Raw genomic sequence first — 12,485 nt, 5'->3', positions numbered from 1 at the left:
GCTCTTGTTCTGTCTGCCTTTGGGGATTGCGCCGCTGGCCCCAGGGAGTGAGTGACGCCCGGCAGGGGGCCCCCTGTTTCTGCGCCTGGGGGATGGTGGAGGCAGCTCAGCATTGGCTCCTGGCTGCTTAGGATGCTGCTCAGCCAGGCCTCCGGCATTAATGACACTCAGGCAGCTGAGCAGCGACCCTGCTGGAATCCTAATGAAACCCGGGTGGGGGGATGGACAATGAAGAGCCCTGGAGTGTGTGGGGAAAGCAGCCAGCCAGGGGCTCCCGGGGAAGCAGAAGGGGCACAGAAAGGGGCTACCGTCTCCCCATGTGCCCTGGGCTGGGCCCTCACGCTCTGCCCAGGCAGCTCGGAAATGTAACAAAGGATCAGATCAATTGAATTCCTCTCTGTTTTCATTCTGAATTTTTCTCCCAGCTGCTCCAGGCCACAGTGGGACCCGCCCAGCAAATGGGAACCTCCCGCTACTGATCCCCCGCCACCTGCCAGAGGATAGAGCCCAGCCCAGCCCCGCCCCTGCACGCAGCAGCACCATGCTGGTTCCTTCCCCCAGGCCCTCCACCCCCCCCAGCAGCACCATGCTAGTCCTCTCCCCGAGCACCACCGGGCTGGCCCTTTCCCCAGGACCCACCTGCAGCTCTGCAATGCTCATCTTGTGATAGATCTTCTCATCATCCCGCCTCTCGTCCTGGGGGACGGTGATATTGGCCAGCAGGGTCTCGAACTCCAGTACCTGCTCCATCTGCTCCTGGGTGGAGACCTTCTCCCCACCCAGCAGCATCCCCAGCTCCACCATATAGTCCAGGTAAGCAGCCAGCACCTGTCACTCAAGCGAGAGGCAGTGGGGTTAGTCACCTAGGAAGGGGCAACCCTACACAATCGGTCATGGGCCGTGGGGGTGTTCAGCTCCCTCAGATCCTGTGCTCTTAAATCCCCAAACCTCCCCCCCACCAGGATGTCCTGCCAACTGGGTCCCAGCACAGGCTCCAATCCAGGGTCCTAGCACTCGGGGGGGGTCCCTTTCCTTCAGCCCCTTGTGATTTGGGGTCAGGCACATTCCACCCACTGGGCTGGATCTGCGTCAGGAGCACAGGAAGGTGTGGGCCCTACCCAGGTGTTGGGGTGGGAATGTGCATTTCAGAGCACAAAGGCCTCTTGGGTTATCTCCGAGATGGGGCACACATTGGGGAGGGTTCTGAAAAGAGCCAGGAGACTGATTAGAAGATGAGAGAACCTGCCTGATAGTGAGAGACTCAAGGAGTTCCACCCTATTTAGCTTAACAGAGAGAAGGCTACGATCAGGCTGAAAGTACCTATGTGAGGACCAAATATTTGATGATGGGCTCGTCGGGCTGGCAGAGAAAGGGCAGTGGCTGGGAGCTGAAGCTAGACCAGAGCAGACCGGAAGTCAGGCGTGAACTGGGGCCTGCTCTGTGGAAGGGATGGTGTGCACGGGCTGCCCCCACCCAGCCCCCTACCTTCTCATTGGCTGTCCTGTTCAGGTAGTAATCCCGGGAGGGGAGGAAAAGGCCTGACTGATCCACCTGGACACGGAGAACAAATGAGCCTGGATCGCATAGCCACAGCCACTGCTCCGTAGCACAAAGCCCCCTGCCCTGCCTCCACACCCAGTCACGGCTATTCCCGGGAACCAATGGGGGTGGAGGAACTGGGGCAACCCCAGCCCTCAAAAGTAGACCAGGGCCATCAAATCTGACCCGTGGAGAATCCCCAAGTGGCATTCACATCCCCAGCAGCGAAAGGCTGATGTGCCGTCCTGCAGTCCTTGGCTGTTGGCACCGTTTTACGCCCAGGTATGTGATGTGGCCCCAAAACAGTTCTTGTCCCCACTGAACCCCTCCCAGTGTGTCCCCAGGGGGGAGGGGGCAGGCGGAGGGCTGGGTGTCTGAACTGGGTCATTTAAGGCCAGAGTCAGAAATGCCCAGCCATGATAGCCTGGTGCTCCCTCTGGCCTTGGCTAGGTTTCTTTATGGGCCCTTCTCCCCCACGCCTAGCTGGCTCTTCCACCCCCGTTTTGTGGTGACGATGTTTCCGAGCTAGGGGCAATGGGAGGGGTTTGCTTTGGGCCCATTGCATGCTGGGAGCTCGGTGTGAGGTTCTGGCACAGGGCCCCCTCCCCGGTCCTCGCAGGGGCGCCGGGCTACCTGAATGACGTTGCTGTTGGAACTCTTGGAGTCGGCGCCCACGTAGACCGTGAAAAAGGGGGCAGCCCGGTAGGTCCCCGACACCATCTTCAGAACCTCCATGAAGTTGCTCTGGTTCCAGGGCCCGGTAATATTCCACCCGCCAATCTGCAGGAACGCAGGGATTTGAGCTTGTGCCTCTCTGGGTCACCAAATTCCCCTGGCTTTAATCTTCCACCTTCACACCCAGCACAGGAGAGACCCTCTACACCCTGCCTGTGATCCATGCACTATACCCCAGCACTAGGGGCTGTGCTGCTGCAGGGTGCTGCTGGTGTGCTCCCATGTGCTGCTGGTGTGCTCCCATGTGTCCCCAGCCCAGCACTAGGAGGTGCTGCTGGGGGTGCTTCCCTCCAAGCTCTGCCTGTGTCCCGCCCCCATGCACACCAGCCATTACTGTTCCTGGGGGAGCTGCTCTGTACACCCTGCCTGTGCTCCCAGCCCAGCACTAGGGGGCACTGTGCTTCCCACTACACCTGGCCTGTGCTCCGCGCGCACCACCCCTGCCTAGCAGAAGGGGGCGCTGTGCTTCGAATGTGAAGCTGCTGCGTTACCCCAGGCACAGAAGCGCCCTGGTGGCCTGTCCCCTTCAGAGAGGGGCGATTCTCACATCACTTACACGATGGGCAATATAACAAATGGGGTGTGGGGGAGGCAGGAATCACAGCCCTGGAAATAGGGCTCAGCCCGGCCAGTGCAAACTCCCTCCGCTACTAGTGAGCCGCACCCCTGCCTGGAGGGACCCCTGCCAGGGAAGAGAGCAGCTCGGCGCATGGCTCCTCTGCTGGCGCTGTTCAGTCGTAATAGGGATGTGAACGCTCTGTGTCTGGCAACCTGGGCTGAGACCCGGCAACTCGGCTCCCCTGGGCCCACGTGGGAATGGCATTCGGCCAGGCAAAGGCTCCCAGGGCTCGGTCCTTCTCCAGGATGGTCTCCCAGTGGAGAGACTTTTCCCCTGCAGAGAGGCGAGTGCGCTGAGCAGCCTCCCTCCCCGAGCTGGGCTCCCGCCCAGACCTCACCTTGGTCTGGTTCTCTCCCCCCCCCGGCACCCACCTTCTCAATCAGGTCCATCAGTGGCTGGGAGCCCAGCTCCCCGATTTTCTGCTCCTTCAGGCAGGACAGGTAGTAGCGCTGGGTCTTCCTCTCCGCCTCGCTGCTGGAGTTGAAGGAGGCGTTCTCTGTGGAGTGGATAACAAGATGGATTCAGTCATTTCCTCCCTTACAGGGGGGCTCTGGCACATGGAGGGACCTTGGAGACTGGCCCTGGTCTCCTAGAACTTCGCGCCTGTGACCACGCCCTGTAACCATGCCTTAGGCCTGGGTCCCGTCTCACCCTCCTGCTGGAGCCCCCTGTATCGCCATGTAGTCTCATGCAGGTTAGGTTCCCCCAGGTTATATGGCATGATCCCCACCGGTGATGGCACCAGGGAACTGTCCCCTGCACTGCCCAAGGGTCTGCCCAGGTGCATCTGGTGTGCCCCTGGCCAGTGCCAGTGTGGGACAGACTGCCAGCTGGTTTGCCACCGTGTGCCCTGGCCAGTGCTGGGACGGGACAGACTGTCGGCTGGTTTGCCACCGTGTGCCCTGGCCAGTGCTGGGACGGGACAGACTGTCGGCTGGTTTGCCACCGTGTGCCCCGGCCAGTGCCGGAACGGGACAGACTGTCGGCTGGCGTGCCACTGTGAGTCCCTGGTGTGACGAACTGGGACTGTTCTTACTGTGGTCTTTGAATGCTGACAGGGGAGTGTGGCTAGGATGGTCTGCGTTGGGGGATGGGAGACTGACTGACGGAGAATACCTGAGCATGTAACATGAGAACCCAGGAAGGGGTTAGAGGCCAGGTGACACCTTTGCCTGGGAAACTGAACAAAGGGCTGTGGGAGGGGTCGCTGAAGAGAGGGTTTTCAGGAGCTGGCTGGTGATATGGCTGGGAGGCAGACGGGGCTCTGACCTCCCAAGGGGGCTAGGGTGCCCGGGGACCCCAAGATGGACCTAACTGAGGGGGATCCTGTTGTCTGTGCCTGCAAGACCTGTCTTGGACTGTGTTCCTGTCATCTAAATAAACCTTCTGCTTTACTGGCTGGCTGAGAGTCATGGTGAATCGCAGGAACCCGGGGGTACAGGGCCCTGAGTCCCCCACACTCTGCGACACCTGGCCAGTGCCGGCACAGGTCAGACTGACGGCTCGTGTGCCCCTGGCCAGTGCTGGCGCACATCAGACTGCCGGCTGGCGTGCCACTGTGTGTACCCCGGCCATTGCTGGCACGGGACAGACTGCCGGCAGGCATGCCACCGTGTGCCCGGCCAGTGCTGGCGCGGGACAGACTGCCGGCTGGCGTGCCACCGTGTGCCCGGCCAGTGCCGGCGCGGGACAGACTGCCGGCTGGCGTGCCACCGTGTGCCCTGGCCAGTGCCGGCGCGGGACAGACTGCCGGCTGGTTTGCCACTGGGTGCCCCTGGCCAGTGCCGATGTGGGACACTGCTGGCCAGTGTGCCCTCTCTGAGGCAGAGAGACCATGGAAGCTGATGCAGGATACAGAGCTCAGTCTGCCCTGTGCTGTTTCCAAGAAGCTGTAACCTAGCCATATATGCCAGCAGCTGAATGCCCACATAGGTTATCGCCCCCCCACCCCCGTCACCAGCACCAGCCAGGCTGGGCCCACTGGCCAATGGAGCCAATCCAGGAGACTCGTCAGCCTCTGTGCTGAGGGGCCTGTCTGGCCGTGTCTGGAATGTCTCCTAACCCCACGCAGCGTGTGTGTGGGGAGCCCCTGCATCCCTGACCGTATGGGCATTCTCCCCTTCCAGGGCAGGCCCTGGGAAGCCGATCCCTGACCACCCAGGTCTCTCCCTGGCCCGGCCTGGTCCATACAGCCCACCAGGCGCCCTCCTCCAGTGCCACCCTCCCCGATTCTCTGTGCCTGTGCGCAAGGGGGCACCCAGCACAGGGCTACACCCACCTAAGAGATGTTTCATGATGGCCTGGTTCTGGTCCCAGATGCTGTTGAAGGTGCTCCACTTGGAGCGCCCATCGGGCAGCGGGTTCCGCTTTATCCACCCCCCGCAGGAGTACTGGTAGAAGTTCTCGCAGGGATTAGTCTCCCGGTCCAGGGCCTCCAAGATCTTACTGGCCACGGTGATGCAGGCTTCTGTGAGGCACGTGCTGTGGGAAGGGTCTGAGTGGGAGAGATGCAGTCATTAGGGCCCAGGGCCAACAAGTGGGGAAACTGAGGCACAGAGCAGCAGGGCCTTGCAGCAAGTCGGTGGTAGAGCTGGGAACAGAGCCCAGGAGCCCTGCCTCCCAACCCTGCAGTTGACCACTCCTGCGTTGGTGCCTGGATGCCCGTGACAGGGGGCACGGGGAGTGTGATTGCTGGCGCGGGAGGTGGCCCCCACGGTCCTCAGGAGATGGGTGACCGAGTCCTGCAGCCGCACCCTTCTTCAGCTGGGGCCACGTGGTCCCTTAGAATATTTAATATTTACTTCCTGCCGGACAGTCCCAGGAGAATCTCTTCCCCGTATTTCCCCCGCTCTCTGGCAGCGACTCCTGTTCCCCAGGGTAATTCCAGCCCAGGGGAGCCTCCCCGCACACCACAGAGCCTTTTGCAACTCCCTGGGGCAGGCCCAGGATCTTTCCTCTAGTGAGTAGCCCCAGCCGTTTCAGCCTGTTCCTGATGAGCAGCTGGAGCTGCAGGGAGATGGGCTGGGAGGAGGGGCATAGTGAAGGTGTGTGAGCCCCACCCTCTTCCTACCTTTGCTGTACTGGACGCCCAGAGCAATCATAGAGCCCAGCAGCAGCAGCGCCGTGACGAGGCAGATGGCACAGAGAGCCAGCTCCAGCTGGGTCCGTGAACCCAGGCGGCTCAGCAAGGGAGGGGGCCCTTTCCTGAACCCCACCTGGGAGGGAAAGAGAGAGGGAGAGTGTAGGGGGAGGGAGAGGGAACAGAAGGGGAGAGCGTATTAAGGGGCACCTGATGGATTAAACCCAAACACACAATCAGAGATAGCCACAAATCAGCCTTGCAGGGGGACCTTGAGGCCCTCCCCCTTGGCAGTACCACTCCACCCTTCCCTCCTGGTAGCCCTGCCTGAGACCCTCCCCCCATGGCAGTGCCACCCTGGGCTGCCCTATTGCCTGTGGGAGTGAAGAGATGCTGTGGCCCCTCCCCAGCACTGAGCGCCAGTGTACAGTAATTCTGTTGGGAGCAGGCCCCATCCAGCACTGCAAACGGATCCTGCCCGTGGCTGGACTTGGATGGCACCTGCTGGAGGGTGGGAGGGAAGGGCAGGGGGCAGGCACTGTCAGAGTTCCCCCTTCTGGCCACAATCCGTATGACCTGGCTGGGAGAGGAAGAACCAGTGGGAAAAGCTGGATCTGGCCCCCTGGAGATCCCACAAGGACTGCCCACCCTTGCAGCTACGTTCCTGGGACCCAGGGCCTGGCACCGGGGCCCATCCATGTGGAAAGAGAAGCCTCCCAAAGGGCTTGCGGGGAGGTTAATCACCTCTAAAAACTGCCACCCAGGTCCATGCAAGTCGATGTGATAGGCAGTCCCGGGCCAGGAGAGACAGGGGGCTGTAGGGCAGGACTAAGGGCCAGCGGCAGAGCTGTGTGTGGGGAGCCCAGGACCGGAACAGTGTGGGGAAGAGAGGACACAGAGCAGGGCAGAGAGGCATTGGCAGAGCCACGGGTGTGTGGCTTTTGGGAAAAGGTGGCAAAACCAGCTTTAGTTCCCATTGGAAACAGCCCCTTTCCCTCCTTTTTCCCTCTCCAGTCCAATGCTCGGTAACTAGCCTGGGCAATGCAATTATCTTGCCCCAGAGATTCCAGAGACAGCTTTTATTAATAGCTCTGCTGCTGAACACGAGCTGGCGGGGCTCCCATGGGAACCCAGAAAGGCCCAGAAGCCGGGCCGTGTCCTCCCTCGCAGTGCATTGGCCCTGGGCGCTAAGAAGCCGCGCCCTGTCCTGGTCTAAAAGAGGCCCCAGGTCCGCGCCCGTTCCAGGAGCATAATCCTACCTCCACGCTATCAGGAGAGGCGCTTCCATCCCCAGCCGCATCCACCCCCTCGTCATCCTGCAAAGTAGCTCGTTTGTAATCAGACATCTGCACAGAGAGAGAAAGCAGGCTAGGAATGACATCGCAGAGGGCTGTGCCAGGATCTGCAGGGGGCGCTGGGCCCAGCTGACCCAGAGCCAGGATCCGCAAGGGGCACGGGGCCCAGCTGACCCAGAGCCAGGATCCTGCAGGGGGCGCTGGGCCCAGTGACACCGAGGCAGAGCTGAGGGGCCATGGAGCTGTCAACAGCAGGACAATTTCATCTCCCTCAGGTTGGAGTGCTCCATTTCTATGGCCTCTCCTGGCTGGTGTACCACAGTGGGACTTGCCTGCCTTCCCTTTACGTAAAACCCTGATCCTGCGCTCTGAGAATCAGGGAGCCTGCATCATCGCCAGGGAGGACCAAGGGGCTCCTTGCAGGCAGGGCGCAGGTCCAGGTGATGCCAACCAAGAGGGGGCAAATGCATCTCCCTCCGCCCGCAACTTTACATGGTCACGTTCCTTCCCTGCCTGGCCCCCGAACGACTCAAGTGCAGGACCAGGTGGCGCTGCCAGGCTTGTGCTGCGGAGAAGGGGAAGCTCTTGCCCCCTCCTGGCACCAGCGGTTGCCCCCGAGCAACATACGTTCCTTCGCCCTCTGTGGGTTGCCATGGCTGCCTCTGCAGAAGCCGCTCTGACATCAGCATTCCTGACAGGTGTCAGATTGCCTCATGGAGACAGTCCTTGGTTCCCAGGCAACCTGCAGCTTCATTTCCTAGCAATGCCACCGCCTCCTCTCTGCACAGCGCTGGGACTTGCTACGCAGATGTGGTCAGTCTATGCAACATCTGGAACAGGCTGCCTTGGCAGGCTGGCGCCAGCAGCCTGGCTGGAGCTCAGAAGGGGAACTCATCTCAGTGTAGCAGCCATATCTGCCCAGCCCAATGGGCTTCCACTGACCTCAGAGAGACATTCTCTTGGGTGAGAGGAGCCTCCCCCAGTCCAGCCCCTTCCCCCTTCCCATCCAGCCCAGCCCCGTCACATCCAGCTCCCTCCGCCCGCCCTGCTCCCTCCCGCTCTTCAGCGCAGCTCTCCCATTTATCTTGGTGCCCCATAACTCAGGCATCATCCTCGATCCTGAGCTTTCCTTTCTGATGGTGCCATGCAGCTCCCCCTAATGCCAGGCTGAGGTGGGAGATGAGGGATAGCCCAGGAAGGCAGCACTGTGCCCCCTAAAGCCAAGCGAGGGTAGTGAGAGATGGGCCACAGCCAAATCGTGGAGGGCAGTAGCCCTGCAGCCCCTAACGCAGTGGTTTTCAAACATTGTGTATGGGTGACCCCTTTCACACCACAAGCCTCTGAGCATGACCCTCCCTTAGACATTAAAAACGGCGGGGGGGGGGGAATTTAATTTAATCGGGGCTCAGGGCTGTCGGCCCCACAGAGCTGACAGCTCGTGACCCCCATGTAACCACCTTGTGACCCCCTGCAGGGTCACAACCCCAATTTGAGAACCCCTGCCCTAAAGCTACTCTGTGCTGCAGAGAGATGGGGGCCAGGTTACTAAAGCCAGTGCAATATGCTAGTAGGAAGCAAGGCTTGTGTCTGGACTGGGTTACAAAGCTGCGATGACAGCAGTGTTAGCTAACCCGTTTTAGTGTAGACAGGACGCCTTGCCTTCCAGGTGTCCCTGCCCCTCCAGTTGCCTAGCATGCTTGCAAAGGCTGGTGTGGACCCTCGCCATACTTTTGTTCCAGGCTACAAACATTCAGTCTTTCTACCAGGTCGATCCCTCAAGTGACTGGTAATCAAAGTAAAAAGAAGACTAGACTAGGGAGCCTGCCCTTTCAATCACCCCTGCCTTGTCTACACTAGACTTTCAACGGTGTTAGGGTTTGTCTACACTGCGGGGGGCTATAGGGGCATAGCTACAGTGCATCCTACAGCGGCAGAAGGAGTTTTCCATCACTGTCGGAACACCACTTCCCTAAGCAATGGTAGCGAGGTCGAGCTAGCCACGTCTACACTGGGGCAGAGGGAGGCAAGCCAAATTCCAAGTGTAGATCAGGCCTTACTCAGAAAGTGGTAATGCAGCTTTGAGCCTAGTCCAGACAAGGCCTCACGCGTGAAGCTTCATTTACATTAGAAATGAAGGCTGTGAACGAGATGACTTCGCTGGGCAGGGGCATGGGCCCCTCAGCTGGTTAGCTGGACATTTCATTGGGACTTCTTTGGCATTGCCCATGCTTGATGGCCTCGTAGGTGAGGGTTTGAGCAGCTGGGGATTTGGCCCTTGGGGAGGGGGTTTGGGATTGTGTGCTAAGCACATAAGCCGGCTGATTTTGCTAATTGACCAACAGTGAAATAGTTAATGACGGTTACATTGAAATTGTCATTAGGTTTCAGGGTTAACGCCGTTGAGCTGAATGGGGACAGTTCACCCCTCTCAGCTCCTGTTTGAGGCTGTCTGCAGACTCGGGCTAACACTGCCATGTCGCTTATACTTGGCTCCCGTTTTCAAGGTTTCCTTCACAGCGGCGAGGGCTAGAAAGGGAGTTTGGGAAAAATCAAAGCTAAGACTGGGGAGCCCAGTTTCACAGTGAGGGGTGGCTGGGGCAGTGGCCGGAGCATGAGCACCAGGGCCTGGGTCACAAAGGCTCAAGAGGCAGCGTGCTCTGCTAGCCACCGAGTGCTGGGGTTTGCACAAAAAATGGTGCCAGCTCAGGAAACAGGCACGAGTCTGTTCAGAAAAAAACATTTGGCAGAAACTCCCCGGCTGGGGAAGGATTCCTGGGAGCCGCTGGCATCTGTGAAAATGTCTCAGCATCCTGCTGGCAGCCTTGTCTGAGCCAGGGAATCCCCCCACCCACCCCTCCAGCTCAGGGAGACCCTGCGCCTGGGAAAGCACAGCTCCCTACAACGGAGACCTGCCCCTCTCTGCCAAACAACGCCCCAACAACCTGCCCAGCAGGAGGACGGGCAGCTCAGCTGTGCCTGTAACACTGGTTCCTCCAGCCTCCTGCCCACAACGTGGTGCAACTGGCTCTGGTAACCGCCTGGCCACGCAGGCCTCTGGGGGGCAGCCCAGGCCCCACACACCCCATCACAGGCATTCTCCTTTTCAAGGCCCTCTCCTGATGCAGTGAGACCCTCCAGGTGTGCACTGTCATGGCAATACAGACCCCAGGAATCCTCCCAGCCTCCAGTTGCATTGCCCTTGGCCCTGGCATTCCCTACACTGGCCGCCAGGGACATCTCCCCATGCCTCTGGAGACCCAAGCGATGTACTAGGAGAGGGGGGAGGTCATCCGTGAGTAGAGGCGCCCGTTCTGGGCTACAGGTGACCATGCTGCAGCTGGGTATCTGGTGCTCAGAGTCCAAGAGAGGTTCCCTGGTAAGTGGCCTTTGGAGCAAGAAACACCAGCCCCCTCCCTGCAGCCGGATTGTATCCAACCAGGTCACTGGGCCTGACTGTGAACTGCCCCCATGGGACTGGGTGCTAGGATGTGCCAAATCTCAGCTCTGCTGCCCAGAGATCCTGGCTTCTGACATCTCTGAGCATCACCATGGAGAAGCTTGAGCCCTCAGCAGTGATGAGCAAGTGACGGTTCCAAAGACCAGAGCACGGCAGGATGAGGCCAGGACAGCAGGCAAGGCAGAGCCCCAGGGTACTCAGGGAGTGGGGTTGGGCTGGGTCACCAGATCAGGGTGAGTGGGGTGGGGCCGAGCTGCAGGATCCAGGCATTTGGAGAGGGGGCAGCAGAGCCAAGCTGCAGGACCCCAGCTCTTCGGGCGAGTGGGTGGGGACCAGCCCCAGGTCTGGGCACTCAGAAGTGGGGTGGCTGAGCTGCAGGACTCTCGGCTCTCAGGGTGTCGGGCAGGGCTGAGCCACAGGATCTAGGCACCCAGGCAGCAGGGCGGGGCCAAGCAGTGCTGCAGGCCCTAGGTTCAGCCCTGACTTCTCTGCCACCCCTGCGGCACCCTGCAAAGGGGTTGGCTGGCCCCGGACCTAACATCCTGCTAGGGGATGGGGGCAGCCCTGGCCTCTGTGGTCACGAGGTGCCATTTCCCCCCAGTTCCCCCAGCCATTGGAGGGCACCTCCAGGGCTTTACTCTAACCCCTCATTGAACAGGAGAAATGAACTCCCAGCCTCCTCCCTAGGGCCCTGGGTGGGCTGAGTTCCTTCTCTAGGGAGCCCACATTGTGCTGGGAGGCTGCAGAGGGGGGCCGAGACCACATGGCTGGCTCCCATTCATCCCCTCTGGCCCCATGGGCTCAGTCTCAGAGAAGGGTTATACCCCCCAATGGACTACCCCCCCCCGCAAGCATGGTATCGCAGAGCTCCAGAGACACCTGGCACCCCTGCACAGGGCACCCAGTGTTCCCTGGGGCCCCGGCACCCCCTCTCCCGTGCTCTGGGGCAGGGGAGCAGGAGACAGCGAGTTTCAAGGGTCCCTGTGGAGCCCCTCAGCTGCCATAGTCTTGCCTGGCGTGGGGGTCGCCGGGGTGTGGACGGAGGGAGGGAGAGAGGGCCCGGGAGCCAGGGCTTGGCCTGGCTCCCACTCCGGGGTTGTCCAGCCCCGCCTGCTCCAGCGCCAGGCTCCCCGGGGTGCAGCCCCCGGCCGAGCCCCCCAGCCCGGCTACTCACGTTGTTGCTGAGATCCTGGAGAGCTACGTTCATCCTGGACATCATGGGGCTCCCGGCACGGCCCCCGCCGCCTAGCTCCGCTCCCAGCCTGGGGCGAGCGGGGCTGCAGCCGCCGCGCCGGCCCCGGGGCTGGCCATGGTGCTCGGGGGCTCGGACCCGGCGGCCCCCTCCCCTGCCAGGAGCCGCGCGGCTCAGGGCAGCACCCGGAGCCGCAAGGGCGCAGCGGAGGCCCCGGCTGCGGGGGCCGGCGGGGCGAGGGGCAGGCGGCTCCCCGCGCTCCGAGCGGGGACCGTCACTGGGGCGAAACAGCGGCTGTGTCCATCAGGGCGGGCGGGCGGCATGGGCTGCGACCGGGGGGCTGCGGCGGCGGGACGCCCGGGGCCCCGGAGCCCGATGGCGAAGGTCAGCGGGGATGGAGGCGCCACCGGCTCCCGGGACTCACAAACAGCCTGGCCACGGGCGCACGGGCACAGCGCGCAGGGGCGCGGCCGCGCTGCGCGACACTGGCACACGCGCGGCCACCGTGACACAGGCGCGCACAGAGACAAGGCGCACACCCGGCAATCTGGCACACACACACACACAC

General features: G+C 61.4%; 1 protein-coding gene across 1 annotated transcript in view; it reads right to left on the bottom strand.

The window, feature by feature from the left end:
* ECE2 (endothelin converting enzyme 2) overlaps window positions 1-11,962 on the bottom strand; it is a 23,125-nt gene extending 11,163 nt beyond the window's left edge. The window contains exons 1-8 of the mRNA XM_026650089.2: window positions 11,900-11,962; window positions 7,233-7,319; window positions 5,965-6,109; window positions 5,173-5,388; window positions 3,266-3,390; window positions 2,174-2,320; window positions 1,487-1,552; window positions 640-828 (exon numbers count right to left, since the gene is read on the bottom strand). Of these exons, the coding sequence (XP_026505874.1) occupies window positions 640-828; window positions 1,487-1,552; window positions 2,174-2,320; window positions 3,266-3,390; window positions 5,173-5,388; window positions 5,965-6,109; window positions 7,233-7,319; window positions 11,900-11,944 (1,020 nt within the window). The 5' untranslated portion in view covers window positions 11,945-11,962. The remainder of the gene's footprint in view (window positions 1-639; window positions 829-1,486; window positions 1,553-2,173; window positions 2,321-3,265; window positions 3,391-5,172; window positions 5,389-5,964; window positions 6,110-7,232; window positions 7,320-11,899) is intronic.
* Window positions 11,963-12,485: the final 523 nt, after the last annotated feature.

The sequence above is a fragment of the Terrapene carolina genome, unplaced genomic scaffold (assembly GCF_002925995.2).
Source record: "Terrapene carolina triunguis isolate 2854851 unplaced genomic scaffold, T_m_triunguis-2.0 Scaffold88, whole genome shotgun sequence".
NCBI classification, from domain to species: Eukaryota; Metazoa; Chordata; order Testudines; family Emydidae; genus Terrapene; species Terrapene triunguis.
The sequence above is the reverse complement of the archived record's forward strand: the minus strand, read 5'-3'. Positions and strand labels throughout refer to the sequence as shown.